Here is a 27,444-nt window from a genome sequence, read left to right as displayed (position 1 = left end):
TTGCGGTTCAGGTTAAACATGATCTTGATCAGAGCTTTCTGAGACTGTGCGACATGATGTTTATGTATTTCATAAACGCTTCCCCATGCAGTGATACCGTATTGTATTATGGAATACACAAGTTCATGGTAGATTTCTTTCTTCGTGTTCTAGTTCAGTATTTGACTCATGTTTATCAGTGGGTGGAATAGTTCTCTAAGTTTTTTTACGGTCTGTGATGTGTGTGCATTCCATTTCACCTTGTCGTCCATGAGTACTCCCAGATATTTTTGTTCTTTGACTATGATTATTGAGTCACATTGACAGTTGGAGTTCGCTCGTGCGCATTTGTGTAGCTGAATCTTTTTGTACTTTAAATCTTGTTTTTCAGATTTCTTGGATCTATATGCCATGTAGGTTGTCTTCTCTGTATTGAGAGATAGAAGTCGTTCATTGAGGTGTTTGTGGATCTTGTCGATATCTTGCGTTGCCATTAAATATACTTCCTCCCATGTTTTTGCTCTTGATATCAGTGCTGTGTCGTCTGCGTATGATATTATTTTGGATTGTGTATGTAGCCTTAGTTTATCGTCGTAGTAAAGTGTAAACAGCAGCGATGATAGGATGGTTCCTTGGGGAATGCCGCACGTTACTTGGAGTTGTTCTCTGTAGGTTTTACGTATTGTCACTTTTATTTTCTACCTCGAAGATATGAGTTAAACCAGCTTTGTGCTTTACCTCGGATACCTCTTCTCTCTAGTGTATTTAGCAGGCTGTGCGGGATCGTGTCGAACGCCTTAGAAAGATCTAGGAATATTGCTATACATTTTTCTCCGTTGTCTGTTGCTTCGTGAATTTCTTTGTTTAGTTCGTGAATTGCGTCTTGTGTACTTTTCCCCAGTTGAAAACCGTATTGAGCAGGAGGACGGGGAGAGCGAAGGTGGTCGGAGGTGGTTACAGGTGTTCGGAAATGGTAGGTGGTAGGAGCTGGTAGAAGGTGGTTGGAGGTAGTAGAGGGTCGTAGGAAGTCGTAGAAGGTGGACGGAGATGGTAGAAGGTGTTTGGAGGTAATTGGAGGAGGTAGGAAGTATTTGGTGGTGGTTTGAAGTGATCGACGGTGGTCGAGGAGAATAACCAAGCGGTCGAGGAGGAGCAGGACGGCGACGAGGTGGAGGAGGACGAAGGTGGTCGGAGGTGAGAGGAGGTTGTTGCGGTGGTTGGCGGTGGACGCGGTTACGCGTCTTCTCACGGGGATGATCGAACTCATCGACATTTCTAAGGCGCAGTCAAGTAGTCGTAGGTACTCACTTTGTAGCAACTCAATCTGAAGCTTTCATACCGACACTACTTTGGTTGCTACGAATGTCGGTGCGAGCCCGTTAGGTAGAGGCGATAGAGTAGAAGCCTCCTACGCTAGTATACTTGCACTGTTCCATTTTTTTCCATTTATGATTAATCGGAGAAAAGTTTTTTCGTACAACGCGAGGAAAGATCACGGCAAAGATACAGAACAATAGACGATTTTGTTTGCGTTCACAAATAATCTATCCGAAGTTACCAGATTTTTAGTGATAATATCTGCGACGTTGTCAAATTTGCCGAAAATCTATCGACATTTATCGATGCGCCTGTGACTAGTTTTGCATCGATGAATATCGTTACGCCTAAGTTATAGAATCACCCTATGGCTGTGTTCGGAAATTGACTGAAAGTACTGTCAGTACTGAAAATCTACAGTATACGTCACTTGGACTATACCATTTTCAGCACTGACAGTACTTTCAGTCAATTTCCGAACACGCCCTACGTCGTTTGGCTATCATTGTCGATGCAAGCGACAACTGTCGCTAGCTAGCGATAGCGATAATTGTCGGTAGAAAGTTACAGAATCCCGCTACAGGCCCACGTGGGCCCACTTACCCGCCGAAACGTGGTCACAAAAATGTACCCAGGGGTATCCGTCTTTATAGTCTTCGGTCAACGAGTGGAGACTCGGACGTTATATTTGCATTTCGCGAATGAAGGAGAGCGAAAACTAGTGAACGGCGTTTTAAAGTTCGTAATATAACCGGGAGATGGCATTAAAATCGGTAATCTATATGACAAGTATGGAATCCCTGACGTTTCTGATCCATTTACCCGGTTTACCAAAATCTTGAGTTTTTTAGTAAGATTGGTAAAGCGTTACGCGGAATGTTAACTTGATTAATACTGAGCCGTGAACATACGTAAATATACATATATAGCATAAATAAGTATCATCTTACCTTCATATATGCATATGTGCAACGGGTGAGTACACTTATCAAGCAACACGACACTCGGCATTCATATTCGTAGCGTGTCACCGGTTGGGGTTAGAATCCCGTAATATCGGTGGTCATAAAATGGAAGTATAAAATTGCAAAATATTTGTATCATTAACGATACTTTACGGTATTTTCAGTGATTCATCGATGACAGGGAAAATGATTAAGCCGACTGATGAAAGTGTCAGGCCGTATCAATATCCGCAAACTGTGTAAGTAGCTCTTTTTTTTCTCACCTCTCTCTTCCCATCTCTAAACTTTCGCTCAACTCTTACTTATCCTAATTTAAACTCCTTCTACACGTGAAAAATAGTTCAAGCTCTTCAAAAACCTTAATCGCTATCAACTACAATCTACATTGCAATTCTTCAGGGAATTCAATGGGCAGGAAGACCAGCACTCTGTAGAACTATTCAGTACTGATGTGACGATTGTCCCATCGCCCGGAGGGCATGATCACGGAAGTTCCAAAGTGAAGCTAAAAAACATTGTCGATTTTACATGGGAACTACGATTTTATACGGGACAATTACTTGCAGTTCATATGTCAGGCAAATATCTTGCATATGGAATCAAGGGTAGGTACTTACTGTTTAATTTGCTGAATTGAGCGCAATTGCACTATACACTGCAAATTTTCAGCTGGAACAGGCGGAGGAGTTGTTCGTGTCGTTTACAAGGAGAGGGAGCAGCGAGCGTTGTTGAGAGGAATGCGTGGTGCTATTCAAGATCTTGCTTTTGCTCATATCAGTAACGCGATATTGGCGTGTGTTGATCACTCTGGTAGCTTGTTCGTATATTCCATAGAATCTACACATCTAAAACTCGTTTGCAACCTCGTTCTACAAGTTGATGCAGATGATGCTTCACCAACTAGTCACCGTGTCATATGGTGCCCTTATATCCCTGAAGACGAACCGGCTGAGGGCGACGAGGTATCCAAGCTCTTAGTCTTAACACGTGGATCTAAAGCTGAACTTTGGTCTGTTGCTGCAGTTGCAGCCAGGCTTGGATCTGGCCCAATAAAGGTAATGGAATAATTTTTTTTCAAGTTATTTCTCTTCTTAATTTAGCGCTATGTATTGATTACAAATACGCTATATTCATTCCTTACATATGTGAGCAGATCTCTGACGTGGCACAGAATGATGGATGGGGCGGTATGATGGAGATCAATCAACACTCTGGCACAATAGTTGAGGCCACATTTAGTCCCGATGGTACTGCTCTTGCTACAGCCAGTCTGGATGGAGAAGTCAAGTTTTTTCAAGTATATATGCATAATAGCAGTACTCATCAAGGTGCACAGCAACAACCACGATGTCTGCATCAGTGGAAACCCCATGGCGGTCGACCAATTTCATCACTATTTTTTCTAGACGACCACAAAAGCTATCAGCCAGAGTAAGCAATTATTTTTCATTGCTTCTTGATTTCATGGTTTTCATTTGCTAATTCTTCCTCCTTATAGAGCGCAATTCTGGAGGTTTGCTGTAACTGGCTGCGATAATAATTCAGAGTTAAAAGTCTGGTCCTGTGAGTCTTGGACATGTTTGCAAACTATAAAGTTTGCACCATTAAATGGAAAAACACCCGTCTTGAAAGCAGGTTTGGATTTAAGTGCAGGCTATCTTCTTCTTTCTGACATATACAACAAAGTTCTGTATGTGTTGAGCCTGGCTAAAGATAGTTCGGATGCCTTAGCCTGTGTGAATACAATTTCCGAATTCTTATTGCCATATCCAATCCTAAGTTTTGGAATCGTTGACGCTGGACAGCGCAGAGTTCGACCTACTGGGGAATCCCTTGAGGATTTATGCCCTCTCGAAGACGAAACGGAGGATCAGCTCGTAGTTAGGATGTATCTCGTACAACCAAAGTCTTTGCAGGAATGCCACATTGCCTTTAGACCTGTAACTCAGTCCGACGGTCACTGTCTTATGGACACTTTGAGTCACGATTCGTTACACTACATGGAAGATATTCCCGGTATTGCGGCTATGAACCAAAACGGAAACATTGAGGAAAATGGGGACGAAGAGCTAACGGTTGGTGCGGCAATCGAGGCAGCATCCAATCATAGTACAGGTCTGAATTTGATGACGCCTGATGCTTTCAGCTCCCCAGCAAAAAAAGAGGGAAATAATATTGATTCAAATTCTGCAAGCCCTGATCTGGGGGCTGTCTTGTCAGCTAGTCCCTCACTAGCTCAAGCTGTGCAAGCATTAAATTCAACCGAGCCTCCATTAGCGACAAGTGAACTTGGAGAGCAAGCGCAGGCGAGTGGAGGAAGCAGCCCTTCAAGGGAAGTAAGGGAAATATTCTCACTGGGAGCACCAGAAACCGAGCCTGAAGCCAAACCAGATTCTGAAACTGCTGTGGCAGAGATTTGGCCTGGTATTCCGATTGGCCTACTAAAAGATGTTCGAGCCATAGAAGAACCTGAAGAATTTGTGGAGGACGAGGATGCAGAACTGCCAACAAAATTAACAAAGAATGATCTTCCCGAAGCTAGTGTTGAATCTGACCAGCCTGAAGAAACTAACTGGTGTATACCTGATACTGGAAGTATAATTGCTCTAACAACCAAACTTGATTCTATTCTGAAAACAGTCGAAGACCAGCGCCAGGAGCTGAGAGAGTTGAGATCTGAAGTAACCAGGTTGCAACAAGATACACCGGTAACTGCTCGTGTTGAATCTGTGATGGCCAGAGCGACTCAGCAGCAAAATACATCCTTGGAACAAACACTGCTTGTTCAGCTATCACGCCAGCAGGAGATACTTTGTTCTTTGGAAAGTGCAGTGACGGATAAGATAGAGAAAAATTTACCAAAAATAGTCGACGGTGCACTTGATCCCTTGAGGCATCAGCTGCGCTTAGATATATCACGAATGGATGACCTTATGAAAGAAAATCTCACGCAGCTAGTAAGTGGTGCTCATATACGTGACACTCTCGCCCTTACTGCAGCAAGTGCAGCGAAACCTGTACTTGAGGCCGTTTTTAAGGAAGCTTTCACAACGGTATTGTTACCAGGAATGGAAAGAGCGTGCCAGACTATGTTCAAACAAGTTCAAGACGCGTTTTCTCGGGGGACCCGTGAATGTAAGTAGAAAATCCTTCAATTTATATATATTACGATTGCTGTTGCAATCAAAATTACTGTCCTGGAAAGTTGTTCATTAATGTGTGAATTCTTGATGTATTATATTCTCTTTTGTTAAAGACATTCAAAACATAGATTCGATGGCAGATAAACAACGGCAACGGAGAAACGAACAGCAGAGTGAAGCCCTGGCGGCAACCGTTCGTCAGGAGTTACAAAACGAACTTTCTAAGGGACTCAGGGTTATGCAGGAAGGAACGACAAGGGTAGTTCGCGACACAATCAGGGAGAATTTGAGTCAACATCTAACAGAAATATCTGGAGCAAGGTAGACTCTAGTATTTTCTTGAGAATCTTAATGATTTAATTGTACACCATATAATCTTGACAAACTGAAATTATTTTCAGATCTCGCGCAACAACTCCGGGTCTTCAAGCTAGCCCAATTGGTGCTGATGCTCAAGCAAGAGTTCTGAATCTTCTACAAAGAGGCCAGCTGAATGCTGCTTTCCAGCAGGCATTGAGTGCTAGTGACTTGAATCTCGTTGTTCTCGTCTGTCAACGTACCGAACCAAGCCGTGTCTTTTCTCCCCCTCCAGGCCTGGGGTCAGGTGGCCCACGCTGTCTACTTCAGCAGCCCGTTCTGCTGTCTTTAATACAACAACTTTCAGCTGATCTAGGACAACAAACTGAATTAAAATATAGGTGGGCACTATTGTCTTTATCTCTATGCATATTGTTTTGCGATATCTGGTGTTTGGATCACAGTACCTATATATTCTGTTATGCGTAAAAGATCAAACCATAAATTTTTCTACCCCAATTTCAGGTGGTTAGAAGAAGCTGTTATGAACCTAAATCCAGATGACCCAGTAACTCACGAGCACATGGGAACCGTCCTTATGGCTCTACAAAGTCAATTGACAGCCTTCATCACAGCTAATCCAATCCACAGATCTGCTAAGCAGATGAAAATGCTTGCTATGGCCGCTAAGGCCATAAGAGGTCAAAGCCTATGATATGATTTGGAACAACAAAAGTTAGTTTAGGTTTGTAACTTAAGATACAAGACCGAGGTGACCTTGTGCGTGTTTGAAAGTAACGAATCTAGTTGGAGCAAACAGCACATCAAAGACTGCAAACATGGCGGATTTGATCTACTGCTTTCAGTGCGTACTAAGGGTAGTTCCACTAGTTTTTACTCGTAAAAAATTACAATCAACTCTGGAAACTGCAGTTAGTGCACACTGGTATGGTTCGTCAAATTCCGCAGTAGTTAACTTTTAAACAGTATTCGTACTGGGATGTCATGAGTAGAAGAAAAAAAATATTATATTGTGGACGCCAATGAAAAGCTCACAGCGTTCTTTTTTTCTTTTTTGTCATTTTTTGTTAAAATTCCTATAAATTTATTCACTATTTAATAAAAGCAATACCTGCTCTATTACATTCTGATTGTCTCGAATAAATTTTATCGATGGAAGACTCACGTAACAGTGTATTCGTTAAATATTTACTTGGAATACTTGTTCCAATTTTGATGATTGCAGATCTTTGAACATCATCTAAGTAACACATTAGTTACTCTCAAAAAAGGCCAGTAAAGAATTGGTATTACTAATATTCAGTTCATATGTCCGACACAATAAATCTAAATAGTTTTACGCAATCTGCAACTTGGTTTTACAATTATCTCAAAATTCAATTGAATTAAAATTATAAATTCATTTTTTAACACAGCGACCACAAACCCGAATCTTTTTCCACCACTTTCAATTATTTCATTCTTATTTGTTTCCAAAAAATATGAATGAATAGTACACTACACATCAGTTATTCACACTGTCTTTAGCAATAAAAATCGCTCATCTTATGTTTACGTGAAAGCGAAATATTATTTTGTTCGAACTAATTTTTCTTTTCTTTATCATCCAGATATCGCTATTGTTCTACTGCTTATTTAATTTGATTTGCGTTTCTGTAGAATATTTCTCATTCTAGGTAGATTTAAGCATCAAAATACGAATCTTTCACACTATTCAATACTATGATTAAATCACTATATATGGTGCAGATATTCCAGTGCAATAATGTTAATTGAATAATAATATTACCTGGAACGTTAACTGCAATGCGTTGTAGTCGATGGTAGAATTTAAGAAAAGGATGAATCCAATACCTTCCAAACGCGTTATTGTCATTTAATATCATATAATTTACTTACATAAAATTAATCTCTAATTCCTAACTATTAACGAGATAACTGCCCAAAAAACTATTACTTGTATAAGGTCAGAAAAAAATGATGACAGTTTAGTCAGAGCTAAATACTTTATTCTTATTAAATGTAAATCTATTATAAATATTAGATAATAAATTTCATTTCGTACATGTGAGTTGAAATTTTATTTAAATTCGGTGATGTATGAAGTTTGCATGTATGTGGAAAAATCAGTTCACTTCTTAAAACAGCCCATAGCAAAAATTTTTGGTTGTGGATACTGTTTTATCATAATATAAATTTAGAGCTTGTAATTTAACCATACACGTCAAATTGCTTCAATTATTGCTCTGCACCCTGACCTTTTAAAGCTTCTTTGACATGTTGGGGAACTTTTATTTTTTTTCTTTTCCGAACTTTGCCAGATTTGTTAGTATTTTCTGTTTGCTTTGGTACAACTTTCTTCCGCTTCTTGCAACTCAAAGGATTTGGGCCACTTTTTTTCCTTTTCTTTTTCGGCATCGACTCACTGCTTTCTTCTGCTAAACTGGACTGCTTTTTTAACAAAGCTATCGTTTCTGCTTGTTGTGCATTCATTCCTACTGTAGTTCGATACTTTAACGCTTGTTTCTGACTAGCTAGAGAAGGTTGCTCAAGTGTAGGAGCTTTTTGATGTAAATAAATAAGGGGTACTCCAGGAACTTTTCTAACGCTTTCCTGGAGCTCTCGATCCTGAGTTGCTACTATATACCTGCAAATATAATTCCGTCAATTGCTTTCATTAAGTCAGCAAATGGCTGCAAGACTTTGTTTTTTCAGACTAGAACTTTGTTATCAGACATGCTTTGCACCATCAGTGGTATATTAAAACAAACGATTACCTGTGGGAATTATTTTTGCCAATCATTGAGCGCAAGCACTTGGAACCTGTGACCGGCTCTTTTTCATGACCACATTTATGAACAGCAAACTGTTTAACGATAAGCATTGCACCAAAAACCTTTGGCCCTAATTTTTCTGTTTCTAGGATAACACATTGCGTTGTTAGTAGTTTAACGCTGGCTTGAAAATACTTTGGCAACTGATCTTGTATATTCAGTTTATTCTGAAAAAAAAAACAACAAATTAAAGAAATGCTGTTAATGGCGTGTGATATAATTTCCTTGTAATAGAAAACTGAATATTTGGCATCTGCAACTAGCAATGTTAGCTGCTTCACTTGATACCTTATCCTCAGTTAAAATATTGCAAATGTTGATTATGTGGTGCCCACCTGAAGAGCTGCAAATGAGAATGTACCATCAACAAGAACCTGATAAGGTTGTCGGAATTGAAAATTATTGACAAAGAAACTGAGATGTTTGTGCACTTTTTTATGCCGTGATATCTTCATGGCGTTCCCTCTTCGCAAATTCTCATGGAACGTGGGACGATTTTGTGTTCTGTCGTGATTCTGTTTACTAAACTGAACGGAAACGAACTTCGAACTATGCGAGCACGCTGTCTCCGCTGTCTGAACTAAACTGAACTGTGAACAGCTGGTAGTGTGGAGTATTACATATACTTATGGGATCAAACTACTCACTAGTTCACAAGATATCTGTAACGTGGCGCTACTAGTTATTATCAACAAAATTAGTCGGCTAAGAAGGTACCGAACAGGTTGACAGCAGTGAATTTGATCAACGCGATCGCCTGGATTTTTTCAGGAATGATCGCTCTTACGATTCAAAAGCGTAAATTGTGAAAATCACTTTTGTCATAATGTTCTGGGATCGAGAATCCCGAAAAAATTTGGGTTTTACCACTTGATGATGTTGGAAAATTGTTTTTTATATTTATTGACTGATGCTGGTATCGTTCCACAAGACGAACCTCTCTGTATTTAATGAGTAAAGCGCGGGAGGAAACAGCTATATAAAAGCATTCAAAATTATATCAAAGAACAATTTCTAACGCGACAGAATTTGAGCTTGCATTGAATAAAGTTCTGATTTTACTCTCGGAAGTAATTGAAAATAGCAAAACCTAAGAATTACTGTTATCTCGGTTAGCCATCTAGCTCGTCTGACATAATAAATTAAAAAAGTTTTATTCAATGTTGTCTGCGGACCTGACATTTCGGAATAACTGCATTGATATTTTGTACTCCTTTCCTCTCGATTTTTCATACATCAACATCAAATTTTGGAACCAAAAAATTTTAGATTCTACATTCGTCATAAAATCCAATCACATTCTCCACTCATTCCACTAACACGCATTCAACGCATTATGAGAATAATCATGTTGTCATCCTTCGATGATAGTCGCACCACCATAAATTCTCAATGCCTTCTTTTTCGCATGCATGGCAACACACGCATTGATATCTAAAAATGCGCTTGTGCATTGTTACACGTGCGAAGCACATATTGTAAAAGTAATCACGATATTATTCACACGTCGCGACCATTCAGAGTCCTCAGTTGTTGTAAATCAATAGCAGATATACGAACAACATTGACTAAAAATTTTTAAACTTCACATGAAGTCGTCTAATAGTGTCTGATACGACTGTGAATGAAATAGTACAAATAATTCTTGCATTCTGCTGTTTTCGATAAGTTTTGAAAGTGAAATAACGAATACCTGAATTTTATTTAATTCAAGCTAAAATTTTGTCTTGCTAGCAGTTGGTTGTCGATGAAATTCATGAAGCTGTTATGCGGGATTCCAATGCATTGACGGGACTAGTACATTTTCTTTCATAGAATTCAATATAATCCAAAATCGGTTTACTTCCTTATCAAAGTCCTTTTTACATGGGAAAAATTTTTGACAAAAAATTTGGTGTCGTAATGATGTTTGGTATGTGTAGTATAATATGGTATTCGCAGTTATAAAATGAATTATTAGTTTTTATACTTTACCACGAGTTCCTTACCAGATTTTTATGCTGCCAACAGCTTTCTTTTTATCAGGGTGTGTCTATACCTGATGGCACATTATAGCCATATTTTCACCTTGTCTCACTGCTGCTGACCAAGCAAAACTTCTGCATCCCGATCTCATAAGGACTGGCATTTCTTGAGTATCTCCAGCTGATGGAGTATCGATATGGCAATGTGTGTCTTCAATAAAAGTGCTAAAAAAAGACGTGCGTGTCGTGATTGTTGGGTTGGGTTATAGAATTTCCAAATATTTTATTATTATAGCCGAATGACGGAAAGTATATTTTCCCACACAAACAGCTATGCAATTGCATATTGCGCCGCACCGGCTGAAAGACCACGCAGCAACGCAGATCAGCGAATTTTATTTCCTGACTTATTGCAAACAAGTTGTTTGCAGTTGGATTGTGATCCAGCTGATTAACAACCGTGACTCCTTTATAAAAACATGTATAATTTATCGAGTATATCCAAGATATACTAATATTTTTGCAAAGCACATAGCGAACACCTGAGTTGCATTAATAATTTTTTGAAATGCAAAATGACACACGGAGCTATAGTCTTTGTTTGCTACCTCATAAAATTGCTGCGCAAATATATATATATATATTATATATAATATGCTGTCAACCTTCCCCTATAAATATGATTCCTCCAAAGAAGATTTCCAAAGCGGATAGAATTGAGCAATACGCAATGAATAATTCACGAGCAGTTTTACTTCTTCTTCTGGTCTCTGGAAAGGCATTGATCGATGCCACCGTAATCAACGTTACTGAGCCAACGGAATGGTGGCAAACAGCAACACTTTACCAGATTTGGCCATCTTCCTTTAAAGACAGTGACGGTGATGGAATTGGCGATTTAAATGGTAAGCCATTGATATCCGCGTCTGAGCCAATTCATTTTCTTCAACAATTAATACTTGTTCATCACTTCAAACAATACATCATAAGTTTCTCTGTTCGGGTTAGTTGCACTATACGTCACGGAAAGGTAACGGCATATCGAAAATAAATTTACACCTACGATCATATTTGGGTTTCCTACTTATTGAAGTGTAACAAGGCACAAGCCCAATGTTTTCCGTATGATATTGAGAATTTCAAGTCACTCATCAACTCTTGTGAACGTTGCGTCTAAACCAGATACAAACAATTTTAGGGGCAAAAATAATGACGCACAAAACTGGATCGAGGGGCTGAATGAACCAAGTCAACTTGGTACCGTTTTTCAAATGGCTACGCATATTTCACTGACCTTGCTTTATTAACGAAAAGTCTTTGTGTATTCAATTGATTGAGAAACAAGGAGAATAAAATGATTCTAGGTATCACCAGTAAGCTAAATCACTTAGTCGATATGGGCGTTGAGGTACTTTGGTTGTCCCCTATATACTCGAGTCCCATGGTAGACAGTGGATACGACATTTCCAATTTCGTTGATATCTACCCAACCTTTGGCACGCTTCAAGATTTTGACTACCTAGTCGCTACTGCCAAGAAACTTGGCCTCAAAGTAATCCTCGATTACGTTCCCAATCATACGAGTGATGAGCACGAATGGTTCATTAAATCCAAGGCTGGAATCGAACCGTACACGGATTATTTCGTTTGGAACAAAGGAATCGTAGTAAATGGCACACGGAAGCCACCGACCAACTGGCTGTGTGCCTTCAACAGCGGTAGCGCGTGGGAATGGGTCGAAGAACGTGAAGCATATTACCTCCATCAGTTCAGCGTTCATCAAGTTGACTTGAATTTCTTGAATCCACGAGTAATTCAGGAAACGAAGGTTCGATACTCATGGTTTTACCGAACGTGACCAAAAATGATTGCTTCAAATCAAACCCGTCTCTGCTTTTTTAGGATATTATGACGTTCTGGTTTGACCGCGGAGTCGATGGTTTTCGGATCGACTCCATGCCTTATCCAGTAGAGGATCCCTCACTGCCCGATGAGCCTTTGTCTGGTTTACCCGGATACTCCGAAACTGATTATTACTACCTAGACCACATCTATACAAAGGATCGAATAGAGAATTATCACATCTTGCAGACGTGGCGCGAGCACGTTGATAATTATACAGCTACAGTTAACGACGGTGCTATTAGGATAATATTCACGGAGGCATACGCGAATATTTCCAGCGTCATGAAATACTATAATTTCGGATCCAACGTACCGTTCAACTTCTTTTTCATTAAAGACAAAAACGGCATTGAATCGGCCACGGTAAATACGGCAATCGATGTCGTGGATATCATCAATACTTGGATGGAAAACATGCCGGACGGGGCTACGGCTAATTGGGTGGTAAGTAAACACTTGCTGAAAGTGCATCCATTCGTTCACGAATCAGTTTGATAATATCGTTTCATCTGCTAATAGTTTGGCAACCACGACAACAGCCGCGTTGCTACAAAATATGGATCAGATCGCATTGACGGGATCAATTTCTTGCTGTATTTGTTACCGGGTGTTGCCGTCACCTATAATGGCGATGAAATCGGTATGACTGACACGTATCTTACTTGGGAAGAAACTCAAGACCCGCAAGCATGTAGCACGGATGAAACTCGTTATCAACCTTACTCCAGAGATCCCGAACGCACACCTTATCAGTGGGATAACACTACGAGCGCGGGTTGGTACTTGAATATATTATTGGCGACTGTAATCGAAGCGCTATTTCCTCTCCTAACACCAATTCATGTCTCTAAAGAATTTCAAATCAGTCATCTCCGTTTAACGTGAACTTTCAGGCTTCTCGACCAATTCAATCACCAAACTACCGGTAAATCAAAATTATTTAACGTTGAATCTCGCAACTGAGAAGGAGGTTGATGTGAGCCATTACAAAAATGTACAAGCGGCGATTAAGTTACGAAGTAACGAGGTCATACGCCACGGAACTTTGGACGCTCAAGTTATTGGCGAAAGTGTGGTAGCATTTGCTAGGGAACTCGATGGCCACGAGCCGGTCGTAGTATTGATAAACTGGGATAACATCACAAGCACGTGCAGTTTGGAAGTGTTCGAAAACATTCCTGATAATATGAAAGTTCTAATATCCGATATAAATAGTGGTATAACTGTAGGGTGAGTTGACCTTTGCTCTAATCACCTAAGTTCTTGCACTAGCTAATTTTTATTGATTTGGCATTAACATTTCAGAGATAGGTATACGAAAACTCGCATAGAACTTCCGGCCTATGCTGCAGTGGTACTTCAAGGAATCACAGACGAGTAAGGAATTGACACTGACTTTGTGCATAGTTATTTACCTTAATACACGCACCCAAAGGTTTCATGAATGTCCAATACATAAAATGTATGACACGTGTCATGTAGAAATCAAAATAAAAATTTCTGTCAATGTTTAATTATTGTTCATTCACCTGAATTTTGTTCCATCTGGCTTATTAGGCATAAGTTCTCCCCATCTTCCTAATCACCAGTGACCCATTGCCTACGAACAATATTACACATTATTTTTAGTAATACTTATAGTCTTTTTCCGGTCTTTCCAGTTTTATTCGGTCCTCTGCATACCCAGCTAGATCCTGAGCGCTTAAGTCACTTTCAAACGTACTTAGTCATGCATTCCCCCACTATTATGAATTTTTACACATTTTTCAAATCCGTAGATATTACCTACGATCACTCCTACTCCATCTCTTAACAAGAACAGTCTTTAATTCTCAACTCCCACGAAGCAAAGACCTAACTATCGCTCACAGCAATTAAACTCAAGTTCGATTTTTTTTTTTTTTGGGATTATAATCCCTAACTGTCGTGATCATCCACTACATTTCACTCGGCACAAAATTGACTTGGTAACACTCTTTCAGTTATCACCGTCTCCGTAAGTCATTCATGAGAATCAATCGACCATTTATATGATCAACACGACACTCATCTCCCTTACGATTAGTATTAATTTTTTTCGCTTTCCCTCATTCCGCCTATCATCAGTTGTCACGTACAGCATTGTTTACGGAAAGCTAGAACAGGTTTGGCAAATGAACGAAAGTGAATGAAGCAACTTTTCGGAATAGTTTTTAAAATTACGCTACCGTTTCAGAGTGTAAATCCCGACTGCATGATGACTTATTAAGTGAGCACGGTATCGCATGAATTCAGTTGGGCTAGGGTCGTCATACTCACAAAAACTGTGTTTTATGCGTATCGTATAAAACTTTGTCACGAACGTGCTTTTATTCACGTTTTGAAAATAAATAATAACATTAAATACTGATGTACAATGTCTCTACAGTAACATAATAATAAATATTCTGAATGGCAGTGGAGGTGTAAAAAATCAAGCTTATTGTAATTACACAAGTATAAAATGTCATATGCCGATGCTGTGATGAATGATGTCATAATTATTTCTTCCTTATACTTGCAGTAGAAAAGTGTTACGTTCAACTTTATACAAATTCAAATTAGACAGCTACTATTAAATAATTGTATAGTTATACTTAGTTTGAAAGTAAAAAAAAAAAAAAAAAAAAAATGTATATATATATATATATATATATAAGCATCAATAAATGAATCTCTTTTACTCTTCTTTCATTTTTTGTTATGGCACTGAACCCGCGCATACGTCTACCAATAAACATTATTCTCCTAAGAGTGTTTATCTATGCGGCACTAGGCTGTCTTTGGAACTGTTCGATTAAATCACAATTGCGATTACACATTTTAGTAGCACTTATTGTTGTATAGGACAAGAGCTCAGATGAATATTATGCAACTCCACCATGTCCGTCCAATCCCGTCTCTCGCCATCTATCATCACGTTTCTTATGCAGCCACTGAAATTTTCCCGAGTAACGAGCATTCCTTTCGGTGCACTCTCTGCGAGAACAAAAATGAAAAAGAAATTAAAATAAAACCAAGGAGTGACGACAACTTATCGGAATTACAGATTCTCATACCTGGTAATCCCCCTATATACAGCGGACTCGAGACGACTGTTTCTCGCGCAATGTGGTAGTTTCCATTCTGAGGAAGACCGTAGTTTTGATCAAGCTCGTCAACTTTGAGAGCCAACTGTTCGTCGTTGTAGAGAGCCTGAATTCTGTGCCATCTGTTGTCACAAATGGTGTACGAGCTCGGAAATTGTTGTTCAACGTATAATGCGTTATTATCTCCAAGTTTCCCGGACATTATCACTTTTCCGTTAAAAAGCTCGAGCGAAAGTGACGGTGAACCACCGGGCGACGTTATCGAAAGCAAAACACCGGAAAACTCGGACGTTCTGAATTCCAACTCAAGTTCAAGTAGAGCACCGAGTTCGAAATTGTTTTCTGCAATTGAATATAAGAATAACGCGAGCCATTGATAATAATCACTTAGTTGAAAAAGTATAATAACAAATTCTCACTGTATATCGCGTACGCGTCGTCCTGAAAATACGCGCCGCTTTCGACGCTTGGAAAACACTGGCCAATATTGTATGGTCTACTTGTCGTCCCAACCATGTCGTGAATGATTCCATTTACTTTCAGGCCCTTGATACATCCTTTCAAAGTTTCTAATTTAACAACAACTTGTTCTGGTATTGGTGTACCGCTTTCGGGCAAGCCTCCCATATACATCATCGTGACAAGGCCAATTCTTCTTTGGATTCTTATCGTCTGAGGCGCTTGGCTGTCAACTGACAATGTCAGTGTCCTTTCGTCATGCCTGACCACTACGTGATGCCAGTTACCGTCGTTAAACGTGCTTCTAAACAATATCTCTTTTTTCTGTTGGTTGGTTTTGATCATCAATGAAAGCTGGCCGTTTCGTACGACCATCATCATATAATGTTTCAATTTGATTCCCTGGAATAAAAAGCAGAAATAAACTACACGTACTTCCGACAGAAAAGAAAACACGCTCTACGTACTATCAATCACTAGAGAAAAAATTTTCCAACCGAAACTTACTGGAGTTATGAAGAGCAAACCGTTCGGATAATATGTGCGAAAATCAAACTCGATCACGTATTTCTTCTCCCAAAATTTTTCGTAGTTCAAGTAAAGCTGAGTGTGGCTATGCGGTTTGTCACCGAATTTCAGGGCTCCCGGTTCGAGTGAATAATAAGGAACTTTTTGACATCCTTCGGGTTGCGTCGACATACCACGCGATAGTGATGCAGATGCAGTGTGCATCGCATAATGTTTCCCCATACTGGGACCTGACCGTCCTATAGCTGCCCGCTCGAACGAAACTGGTTCATCAAGCCTGAGAATTCTGTAAAAAGATAGGAGAATTATTCTCGTATAGGGCGTGCTGTATTTTTATACCTTTAAAAACCAATCTTGCCTCCTTCAACTTACTTGTCATTAAAAATTATATCTTTGATGGCTCCTATCAGGGGAATATTGGTTGCAACTAAATTCGTATCGTTGATGGCACCGGGTAATCCACCAATATACATTCCCCCGCTAAGTTCAGGAAGTCTAACAGCAGCACCTGTGGGTAGTCGACCGCTGGCTTGATACGCATCGTCAACTCTGAGTTCCACAGCTTTTCTTTTTTTAGTCACACAAATGGAATGGTATTTTCCATCATTGAATGTGTCATTAGATTGCAGAAGGAGTTCCCCTTTTCCAGCGTCAATACGGACCTGGACTTGTCCAGCGACAATAGCGACTGAATAGTAGCTGCCCTGAAGAAACATAAAAATTCAACACTGGTGTGCGTTTGCAAATGCCAAAGATCGCAAATCACGGATTTTAATTCATTGAGAGTTTTTTTATTTTACTCTAGCTTACGCTAAGATATCTATCTCTGCTTTCTAAACTTTCTTCCTCATTTGGCCTCTGGAATGTTGACAGTAACAGGGTGGCGGTCTCTTGCAAAGTTCTGAACGAAAAACTAAACGACGATTCTGTCTTTTTCAACGTATGAGCGTGGTGCTCGAAATACCCATTTCCGTAAAATCCAACGATTTTAGTGTGCTGAAAAAATGAATTCAACTGTCACGCATCTATATATGGGTGTATATGTAATGAATATACCAATCGTTTGACTCACTTTATTGCTGCAGCTAGGCTCAACACCGTAGTATTGTTCTGCCATGGGATCATACCCTTCTTGATTAATGAATATATTGGACATACATCCAAGGAATGATACGGGTGAGGGCAGAATTAGTTTTTTTCCAGATTTAAAGCTTGGCGGAACACCGCCGATATAATACTTGGCTTTCATGAGATCAGGAATATCATCCTTCTTTGGTTGTTGAGATGGCGCCCCAATTCTCTTGTCGTTGTTGCCTCCCACACTCAAGCTACACTGCTCGATGCCTTTGCGCGGCTGATATTGTCGGAAGGCATCAATGTTCGTCCAATTCCCAGTATTGTATTTATGCATCGAGAGCATGTCGATACTAATATTACTGCCATATCCGACATGCAGAACGACTCTCCCCTCACGCAGGAATATCATAATATGTTGATTCTGAAAGGTTGTTGTTATTTACGAGAATCGAGAAACGTAGAAGATGGGGGAACATAGACTGCGATAGATTCTTACATTCTTTGGGTTAACAGCTAGGAATAAAAGCGCATTTTCATCGAATGTCCGAAAAGTTATAGACACTCCAAAGGTGTACTTGCTGTACGGACCGGACGAAACCCGGTTCCTGACTGCGTACCCTTCCCCATTGAAACTGTACGCGATATCGTCATGGGCATCTTCGACTCTGTGGCAAAATCGTGGGGTAAACTTTGTTAAATTTCTATTCCGCATTAATATGACTTTCTGGTTTTACCAGAAATATTCAAAGCAGATTTACCCTTCAACACAGGCCTCGCACGCCATATCTGGCGCACTGGTAACGAAATTCCAAAGGCCTATTGGTTTGCCGTCTAAAACTACTTGGTGCACGCAGCCAGGTAGGCCGTTAGAGGCAATGAGTTCAGGCGGTCGTCTTTGCGATTCCGGAATTCCACCGAGCCACACTCTGTCACCAGGTGTTATATCAAAACGGCCATATTCTGGATATGTTGAATTAAGTACAGGGAGATATCTACCTGATGTTGATGTCTGTTTTCGTACACTCAGTTTACCAACATTTCTTGTTCTGTAACAAAGCAAGTGATGACAATGACTCGGCTGATATTGTTTAAACAAAGGTCTTGAACGACGCGATTGACGGTAATTGACGATGCAACGACGACACGTACCTTTCAGCCTCAATTCTGTACCAAAAGTTGTCTCCCGTAATATCCCCAGGTTCAATCACTTCGGGATGCGTTACGATTCCGGTACCTCCGCCGACATTCCAAACAAATCTTATTTTTCTGTTCACCATTTCGAGAGCAACAAAATCGTCCTGAAAATTATAAAAATTTAATCGCAATTTCGTAGTGTATTTTATTCTTTCTTTATTTTGCTTTGAACGACGGCAAAACGTTAGTTATGAATCATTGCAATTCAAGTACGCTTAGTCAACAATTGCAGTTGTTCTTTGCGAATGTAAATAAAGTACGACTAGCATTACTAGAATTACGATTCAATTAAATACTTACGCTGATGGTGCTTGGAAGGTAGAATAACGATCCTTGTTTATGTTTACCTTCGATTGCAAGTGTGATTATAATGGTAGTCGTAGTTCCAGGTTGCAGTATGGATGGCCTGTACGACCGCACGCATTTCTTTGTATTGACACTCTTCAGAGATATACGTATCTGGAAAATTTTACGCTCATTATGTAAAGTCAGATGGTAATAAAGGTGTTAACGACAGCTGTCATATCATTTTTTATTTTCTCGAATAATCCATTATTTACCCCGTCTGCGGTGTTTCTTGCTTCCGCTATTTTATCCCTAAGATATTGAAGTTTCTCTGCCAGCGTATGGTTCCATTTATCGAACTCATTTTTTCGTTTTGCAGATGCATATGTTAAACTGATGAGCTTCGCATCTGCTCTTTTGATGTTGCTCTGCACTTCGGTAACTAAGGATGTTAAAATTAAAAAAAATGAATATCTACGGTTCTGCCGAATCCTCTGCAAATCTCTTGTGACAAAAAAAAAAGTTATTACGTTTTTCACTGGCAAGACTGATTTTCGAATCACCCTCTCGTTTTAGTTCATGTATCTTAGGCCTCAATTCATTTGCAATAATGTCTTCGTAATCGGCAATTTCTTTAGTCGTTTTTGCAAAAGATTCTTTTAGATGCTCGTTGTCTTTCAGGAGTACTTGAAGCTTGTTTCGAGCTGAAAATAACGTATAATCAATACATTTTGTCATATCTTTGTGACTGTAGGCTAGAGCCAGCAACGTTTCAGCTTTGAGCAAATACACGACCCCTAAGTTTATTTACACTTGATGACTGTCAACTGACTTGATGCGTTCCAGGTGAATTATACCTACTTTCAATGCTATTGGCCTTGAGCTCTTGCAGTTTAACATTCATTTGATTATCCCTGATTCCAGTACTGTTTAGGGTGTTTTTGAGATTGGCGATGCCCTGCTTCTGAGCTTCTAACTGGTTCCTTAATGATATTGCTGGTGTTTCTTGTTTCTTTGCTTCATTCCACAAGTCCGATGATTTTTCTACCATACTTTCAGTCAACTCCAATACAGAACTCAGTTTAGCTCCTCCAGGAAAAGTCTAAATTTGAAATTATTATATATTATAATATATTATGAATTTGTAAAATTGCAGGAACATAAATTAGGCAACTAGTTTCGCAAGTTGTCTCACACTATTGATATGAAAAGTCGTTCAATCACCTTGTCATGAATCTCATCAGCGATTACTTTCGCTTCCCGCCCAATTAGTTTGGCTGTATTTAAAGCGTCAACGATATCTTGGTATACTTGACTAGCTTTCAAGGGATTCACCGTTTCATTCCGTGTGTGGGCAAATAAACTGTCATAATTAAAAACAATGTAGAATTAATTACAAATAATCACGATTAACATGTTTCTCCACCAGATATTAGAGTGTCTGAAGAAAAGAAGTATCTACCTTACGTAGTCGTCTACATATCGTGTTAAGTTTTGGGCATGTTTTTTAGCTGGTATGACATACATATCCTCATATTCGTAGTTCAATCTGTATAAAATTCCTTCTCTGCTTGTTAACGCATCAGTTAAATTCGCAAGTTTGAATTTTAACTCAGGTAAATCCTGTAATTCGAATAAAGACTTAAACATTTAGTTTATTTGGGTCTATTATAGTAATAGAATAATTTCTAGCAAATTTAAGTTACCTGAACATTACTTTGACTATCAACCAGAAGTCCGCTAGCCTCTGCCACAAGCGTTTTACCCTTGTCAATAGATTCGGTAGTTTCTTCTTTCAATGTATTTATTCTTAAATATTGATTATTTGCATGGTTGAATTCTTTTTCGTAATTCTTATATAACCCGTCATACGTGTATAAATTTTCCATTGTATTTTCTATAATAATGTCAAAATCTTCCACTTTTTCATTGTACTCGTTTGCGTATTTTTTGACCTTGATTAAATCCTTCGCGCCATCGTTCAAAGAGCTAAGCCAATCAATGTAGTCCGTTGCATTGCTATTGAAATACGTAAAATTTATGATAAAAAGTAAAGTATACTGCAAGATAAATATGATAATCCAATACAAAAATTTACGTAATTATCTGTACATATGAACTAACTTGATGATTGCTTCCATTTCGCTTGTCCTTCCAAATAAGTTGACAGATTCAATCTTATTTAAAGCTATCGTTGCTTGATTCAGCGCATTTTCAATCTCAATTTTTTTATCATTGCTTGCATACCTTGATAATTGGAAGCTTGTTTCTGCAATAACAAAAAAAAAAAAAATCGACATAGAATCAGGGTATGATTTACTTGGTGATAATAAACAAAATATTTTACCTTTCAACCTTTGGTGTATGTCTAAAATTTTTATTTGTGTGCTGTAAGCATTATTCTTAATATCATCACTTCTCGATTTGTGATTGCTGGTCTGATTTAAGCACTTGGGAGCCTGAAATCACAAAAAATTCTCACGTATACACTTTCACTCACATACTCCAAGATACCGATAACTGAAATCAAGTCCGCTTTTTTCTGTACAAGCCTGATCCAACCCTTTTAACGTACATTCGAAATAAGTGAAGAAGAAAAATATAGAAGATGATAACTTGAACTCACCCTATCAAGCAGATCAGTGACACGTTTCTTCAGTTTTCTGTACTGATGCCACGGTATATTTTCGATTTTATGGCGTAAATTTCGCTCGAGCTTTATATCTTCAAATAACAGAGAAGCGTTGTCGTTTACGTAAGAAAGATCTTGCCAAGGGGGTGGAATGTAGCCGTTAGCAATATGGACCGTTTCCTCGTCTAGTAAGCTCGACATAGTATCCAAATCGTCCAAAAGTATGCCAGTGCAGTTGTCGTTACAAGCTACGATTAAAAACACAGAAAAACACAGTTTTCACCAACTCAATTAAGGTACTAGTCTCTCATTCAAGCTACATTCGCGACAGAAAATATAAAAACACCCACATGTACAAATATCCTCGATAAATACGTGACGCGGCTTCGTGCACTGGGAACAATCTCTCCCCGTTGATCCAGGCCTACAGTTACACTGGCCAGTTTCTGCAAGACAACTATCGCTCAGACTTCCTGCTGGATTACAATTGCACGGTACACAACTACCGCCTGGAGTGGTTGGAGCTCCGAAGTAGCCATACGAACATCTTTCGCACTTGCTACCAGTATATCCTGTAATAAGTAAGTGAAATAACAACGAGCCAATTCAATTTTTCCCTCACATGATTTTTTTGTGCGTATATCAGGCAGTGCATCGTCATTTTACTGAAAATTGCCCAAGAAGCACAAGACAATACGTGAAATACAAACCTGGTTTACAGTGACAAACTACGTCAATGTCGGAATGAATTTCGCAGGTACTGGAAAATCGCTTGTCTGCATGTGGACAGGGGCACGGTTTGCATCCACCTATCTCAGGATGACCGTAAAAACTATCTTCGCACAACTCGCATCTTTCTCCAGTCGTATTTTCGCTGCAATTCTGTTAATTCAAATGAAGATTTTTCATGAGGCAACCAGATTTAAGTATATCGTAAATTTAAATGAATAGATTCTCCTGTATTTATATCTAGGGTAATTAATGTCATGCTACTGTATATCTAAATATACAAACCAGACAGTGGCCAGTTTCTGTGTCACATACTCCAGATCTGCCGTTGCATTGACAAGGACGAGCCTGTCCTATGAGATCAATTACGATCGTGGAAGTAGCAATCTCGTTGTTGCACCATCGGTAATAGCCAATGTTCGGATCTTGGCAAGACGTGCCAGTGTACTCTGATGGACACTTACAGATTTCAACATCCGTTGCAAACGGCGGTGAACGGGTAGGAGTTAAGACAGCAGCATCCAAAGATGCTTCCAGCAGTCTGCACAAAAGAAAGCCGGATTAATCTTCAACCGTCGCTAATTCTGAGCGCGAATGTTGCAGTTTATTATCGTGAGAAGAATGAAAAGTAAATTCTGAACAATCTGATCGTTGATTACATACACGACTTTGGTGAATTCAGAATAATCGGAAGCCTTGATCATTATTTTTTGTACTTTCTGCAGGGCTATCATGAGAATTTCTCTTGATACTGGAATGTCTGGTTGATTTTTTAAGTGCCAGTGGGACTCGTGCATTCTGTAAAATCAATAATTTTATGTACATTATATTTTTCCTACGGTTTCTTAAAATTACATACATCGAGTAATCAAAATTAAAATATGCTTTGCGATCTGTTTGTCTAGTTGCGGTTGTTGGAAAGCGGCAAAAGTTTGTTTACATAAAGAATTTATTTCACTTTATTAATTGGGCTTATGCATTTGCCGCAATCAAGTCATTACCGTTTTATCAATAGGATATAATTAGCTCTCGTTAAGTACGGTAGATTCATCTCACTCCACGTTAATTATGTTTGTAATTGAAGTGATTTGATATTTTTCTTTTTCATAGAAGATTAAATAACGATTGTGCCTCCGTAAAAGCGATTCATGTATTACCTGATTTTGTAACGGTTACTTTCGATGGGTGAGTTGGCGTAGTGTTCCAGGACGATTTTACTGTTTCCTTGCAACAAGACCACAGGGTACCTCAGATAAGTTGCTAGCGGCTCTCCGCCTTCTACATCTGTCACAAATTGTATGTACCCACCATACGATATGACCTGCAATTGAGAATTCGCATATTTACTGTTCATACTTAGTATTTAAGAGAAGAATTGAGAAACAAACAAGCCAGTTCTCATTGAAAAAAGTAAAAACATGTTTCCTAGATGATTGTACCATTTTTTCTCAACCCGACGTTTTTTATCGTGGCAAATTATAAGGCACTCCGTTTACTAACAATCGTGTATGAAAAACAGTAATTTTTGGAGATAATTCGTATACTCACTTTGTCGCCGAGAAAAGACTCGGGCAATTCCCAATAAAGAGGATAATTGAAATGAAGCGTTGCTGGCAGAGTGACGTCTCCTTCGTTTCCAGGTATGACCGAGTGACCGTTGCTGACGTTAAGGCCCCCGTTAATTGCCGGTAGAATGTACGAAGTCCCAAAGTTAGTTACCTACGTGGGGTGAAATAAAGAAAAAAAAATAAATAAAAAAATGTAACGAAAGAAACCGCGTCTCGACGTCAAGTTTATCCCGAGTTTTATTACTCCTCAACTTACCATGATATCGCTAACAGTTTTATTGACGTAAAGAGTACGCGGACGAGGAAGTCTCCTTTGGCCCCAACTAAGAGCGGCCCCGTGGCAGGAGGTTGATCTACCGAAACAAAAGCACTCCGTACATCCCTTTGGATTCTCAAAAGCCAACCCGTAAGTCCCAGCTTTGCATTCGCCGCATTTTCGTCCTACAGCATTTTCCTAAACGGGGAATAAATCGAAGAAAGCTATAGTGATTATGTTATTTTTCGCGAATACAAGCATCGCGCCCGTTTTTTCCGACCTGATACCACTCTTACCTTGCAAGGACATTGGCCGGTGTCGTTGCAGGGGCAAGTCTTTTCGCCACACTGCACGGTGCCATGGGCGCTACACCCGCAGGGCTTGCATCTCGGATATCCGTAATAACCGACGTCGCATCTGTCGCATCTCAACCCCTCGAAGCCATCTCTGCAAGAGCATTGCCCATCAGGGTTGCACTGAGCTCTAGTCGCGCCTGGACTACAAGCACAAGACTTACACCCGGCACCAGGTACGAATCCGTAAGCCCCAGAACGGCATCGATCGCAATTTTCGCCAAGCGTCAATTTCGGACAGACGCAACGTCCCGTGTCGGGGTCGCAGATGTGACCTGGTTTATTGCACGGCTCGCAAACTGTAGTAAGAAAGTGAGAAAAATTTGTTGTTTGAAAAGAGGCGTTGCGAGGGCTTTTGAAAAAGTATTTTCTCATTCTCGATTAGAAGTTGAACCGTGTTGAATGGTTATAGCTTACGCCGGCAACCCTCGTTCGAAAATCCGTAGTAACCAGGCAAACAAAAGTCGCATCGAGGACCTCCGATTCCTGGACGACAGTGACAATGGCCAGTATCATCCTCGCAGGACGAATTCGCCGCGCCTATCGGATCGCAGTCGCAGGGCAGGCATCCTGCTTTGGTAGTCAGACCCCAAAATCCCGTCTATAGGAGATTGGAAAAACGAATTTTTACGTGAGGAACTATCGGCGATTTGATAAACGAGAGACACGTTCTCCACTTGATAAAATATTTACGAATGTTACAGGGACAGGTCAAATACCTTAGGCGATACGATTTTCGAACACAAATACAATTATACATGTTATGAAACTCGTTGCACAATTTACTGAAGATGAAATACACTTGTGATGAAATTGACGAGGATGACGGTCTTACCTGACAGCGGTCGCAAGCTCTTCCTGTCACTTGAGCCTTGCATTGACACTGGCCCGTTACGATGTCACAGGTGTGAGACAGCGAACCAAGAACGTTACAGCGACATCCTGAAAGAGAAGAGGTGAAATGAAAAGTCGATAGTTTCTCTCTTCTTCTTCGAAACTACGTACTAATTGCACGGCTCTCCATAATGTGTATTTCTTATACGAAACGCTGCAGGGAGAAAGCTGGGTAAATATCTCTAAATTTGAGATAAAGAAAGAACGGTTTCACGCAGACGTTGAATCTTTGAAGCTTAGTAAGTAGCGGTAGTGGAAGAAGCTGGAGAAATATAAATATGCAAATACGGTAGATTAATACGCCTTGGTTTCTGGGCTGCACTATTCTGTCAGTAATATACCTCTGGACCATATTTCAAGCCTGAGACTGTTTATTGATAAGAAACCTTTCAGTTTTACTACTTGCGTATCGCAGGTGATGACTTTATGAGTGTTAAATTTTCCATCTGTTCAGCCGATAATGAATACGGGTTCACAACCGAAAACCAACTGCGAAGTCCTATTTTTTGGAAAGATATTCAGATTCCGTCTTCGTTTATTATGGTATACTTAACGGGCTGTGAAGTACATTCTGCAGAAGCTTATTCTGTTTACAGAAAATCGACTAACTATTTATTTCGCGCGTGGGATATACACGCAGAGATGAAAATCCATTCCATAAAAGCTTTCCTCGCTTCCCGCTAAGAAAATCTTAACCGAGAAATAACGTTGTACGTAATTTCTCTTGGTATGATTTTCTCGTGTTATTCTTTTCTCTATATCTCTTTTCTCTCTTTGTGGCTGAGTATACACTTTAATTCGGAGTCTAACTGCGAGCTGATGACTTATTTAGCTTCTGAATCGTTCTGTTCGTGATCTTAAAAAATCACGGGGGTTCACCAAACGTATGTGCATACATTCAAATTGCGTTACGTTCGTAAGATAATATAAAATTTGTTAATTTAATTTTTTTAATTTGACTCAGCATCCAGACAACGAGAAATCCGCGTGTATGACTGAAGCGCGTGAAAATTTCAGTTTCCATGCACATCTTGATGGAATTTGTACTCACGAAAACTTCTAGTTTCAAAATCCTGGGAAAATATCATCACATGTTACTATGCTATGCTGTATAAGAATGTGCGTGAATAATACAATCATTACCGTCATCATCAAATTGCCTTTGATCACTGGTCCAGTATAATTTATTGCTATAATACACATGATACTATCGTGAAATTTTATAAATGTCACGTGCAAAGGTCGTAACTGCTTACTGTCGGTTACTAATTCATTTTATTCAAAAGAAGCCAGATTGAGTTAATTAGAAAATGGCTGGTGTCAACGTACATCATAAAACTAAGGTTTTTTTTCCCCATATATTACGGTCATAGTAGAAACGCAACGATACTTTTTTCTTGTCAGCTCTGCCGGGTAACTCGAAAACTGACTTTTACTACTTGAACCACATTCATGTCGAGGATCAACGAAAAACCTGTGCTGATAATATTATAAGGGTATGGAAAGAGCATATGAAGCATTACACCCTCAAAGCAAGTAGCGACACTGTCAAAAATGACATTTAAACAATAAAATATAGTTGTTTGGCACGGAATGCCCAATTTTCATAAATACATGTGTTACTAATCGCACCGTATGATCAATGAAATTTATTTATCACTTCAAAGTTAATTGCGATAAAGCGAAATATAATAACTTTGAGATTGCTACGATTTGAGGAATGACATGCCTCCTGTAACCGTGCCAGACGATAATTATTATCAATTGATCTGTGAACATATGACCGCGAAAATGATATCATTTCGTTATTTGTAGGCACTTGAGAAATTATGAAATACCAAATATACCTGTTGTTCTAAGGTAATGATTCGGATGATTCTGATGAAGATAACGACGCTGGTAATGATGATTGTCTGGATGAAACAGAAGAAGATGAA

The 27,444-nt window shown here is 39.4% G+C and overlaps 4 protein-coding genes across 5 annotated transcripts in view; 2 read left to right on the top strand and 2 right to left on the bottom strand.

Annotated features, from left to right (window-relative positions):
• Positions 1 to 1,224: 1,224 nt before the first annotated feature.
• On the top strand, positions 1,225 to 8,602 carry Ge-1 (Enhancer of mRNA-decapping protein 4 homolog Ge-1). 2 transcript variants are annotated; one of them, XM_046613511.2, is made up of 9 exons: positions 1,225 to 1,275; positions 2,426 to 2,500; positions 2,661 to 2,866; positions 2,931 to 3,316; positions 3,415 to 3,692; positions 3,760 to 5,396; positions 5,518 to 5,725; positions 5,806 to 6,102; positions 6,227 to 8,602. In XM_046613511.2, the coding sequence occupies exons 2-9, from the start codon at positions 2,436 to 2,438 to the stop codon at positions 6,414 to 6,416; spliced, it is 3,267 nt and encodes a 1,088-aa protein (XP_046469467.1). In that variant the 5' UTR covers positions 1,225 to 1,275; positions 2,426 to 2,435; the 3' UTR covers positions 6,417 to 8,602. The 2 variants fall into 2 exon arrangements, with proteins under 2 accessions (XP_046469467.1, XP_046469466.1); XM_046613510.2 differs by lacking the exon at positions 1,225 to 1,275 and adding an exon at positions 2,089 to 2,271.
• LOC124212908 (rRNA-processing protein UTP23 homolog) lies at positions 7,167 to 9,155 on the bottom strand. The gene is made up of 3 exons (XM_046613524.2): positions 8,892 to 9,155; positions 8,500 to 8,723; positions 7,167 to 8,369 (listed from the first exon to the last, which is right to left on the bottom strand). The coding sequence occupies exons 1-3, from the start codon at positions 9,009 to 9,011 to the stop codon at positions 7,961 to 7,963; spliced, it is 753 nt and encodes a 250-aa protein (XP_046469480.1). The 5' UTR covers positions 9,012 to 9,155; the 3' UTR covers positions 7,167 to 7,960.
• A 2,029-nt stretch (positions 9,156 to 11,184) lies between these two features.
• Positions 11,185 to 13,939, top strand: LOC124212905 (alpha-glucosidase-like). The gene is made up of 6 exons (XM_046613514.1): positions 11,185 to 11,425; positions 11,885 to 12,348; positions 12,423 to 12,869; positions 12,945 to 13,200; positions 13,319 to 13,655; positions 13,731 to 13,939. Exons 1-6 carry the CDS (start codon positions 11,200 to 11,202, stop codon positions 13,804 to 13,806), a joined length of 1,806 nt encoding a protein of 601 aa, XP_046469470.1. The 5' UTR covers positions 11,185 to 11,199; the 3' UTR covers positions 13,807 to 13,939.
• An 805-nt stretch (positions 13,940 to 14,744) lies between these two features.
• Positions 14,745 to 27,444, bottom strand: part of wb (wing blister) — a 155,955-nt gene continuing 143,255 nt past the window's right edge. Inside the window, exons 18-47 of the mRNA XM_046613508.2 lie at positions 25,449 to 25,555; positions 25,031 to 25,214; positions 24,557 to 24,912; positions 24,261 to 24,458; positions 23,985 to 24,155; positions 23,594 to 23,757; positions 23,100 to 23,234; positions 22,722 to 22,977; positions 22,418 to 22,589; positions 22,058 to 22,279; positions 21,702 to 21,955; positions 21,423 to 21,534; positions 21,200 to 21,344; positions 20,782 to 21,094; positions 20,538 to 20,698; positions 20,300 to 20,438; positions 19,937 to 20,177; positions 19,606 to 19,779; positions 19,351 to 19,517; positions 19,091 to 19,249; positions 18,746 to 18,894; positions 18,355 to 18,642; positions 18,093 to 18,261; positions 17,592 to 18,017; positions 17,330 to 17,515; positions 16,892 to 17,223; positions 16,499 to 16,805; positions 15,952 to 16,393; positions 15,503 to 15,874; positions 14,745 to 15,422 (exon numbers count right to left, since the gene is read on the bottom strand). Of these exons, the coding sequence (XP_046469464.1) occupies positions 15,277 to 15,422; positions 15,503 to 15,874; positions 15,952 to 16,393; positions 16,499 to 16,805; positions 16,892 to 17,223; positions 17,330 to 17,515; positions 17,592 to 18,017; positions 18,093 to 18,261; positions 18,355 to 18,642; positions 18,746 to 18,894; positions 19,091 to 19,249; positions 19,351 to 19,517; positions 19,606 to 19,779; positions 19,937 to 20,177; positions 20,300 to 20,438; positions 20,538 to 20,698; positions 20,782 to 21,094; positions 21,200 to 21,344; positions 21,423 to 21,534; positions 21,702 to 21,955; positions 22,058 to 22,279; positions 22,418 to 22,589; positions 22,722 to 22,977; positions 23,100 to 23,234; positions 23,594 to 23,757; positions 23,985 to 24,155; positions 24,261 to 24,458; positions 24,557 to 24,912; positions 25,031 to 25,214; positions 25,449 to 25,555 (6,647 nt within the window). The 3' untranslated portion in view covers positions 14,745 to 15,276. The remainder of the gene's footprint in view (positions 15,423 to 15,502; positions 15,875 to 15,951; positions 16,394 to 16,498; positions 16,806 to 16,891; positions 17,224 to 17,329; positions 17,516 to 17,591; positions 18,018 to 18,092; positions 18,262 to 18,354; positions 18,643 to 18,745; positions 18,895 to 19,090; positions 19,250 to 19,350; positions 19,518 to 19,605; positions 19,780 to 19,936; positions 20,178 to 20,299; positions 20,439 to 20,537; positions 20,699 to 20,781; positions 21,095 to 21,199; positions 21,345 to 21,422; positions 21,535 to 21,701; positions 21,956 to 22,057; positions 22,280 to 22,417; positions 22,590 to 22,721; positions 22,978 to 23,099; positions 23,235 to 23,593; positions 23,758 to 23,984; positions 24,156 to 24,260; positions 24,459 to 24,556; positions 24,913 to 25,030; positions 25,215 to 25,448; positions 25,556 to 27,444) is intronic.

This window comes from Neodiprion pinetum, chromosome 2, assembly GCF_021155775.2.
Source record: "Neodiprion pinetum isolate iyNeoPine1 chromosome 2, iyNeoPine1.2, whole genome shotgun sequence".
Lineage (NCBI taxonomy): Eukaryota > Metazoa > Arthropoda > Insecta > Hymenoptera > Diprionidae > Neodiprion > Neodiprion pinetum.
Note: the sequence above shows the minus strand (reverse complement) of the source record. Positions and strands in the feature narration are given on the sequence as shown.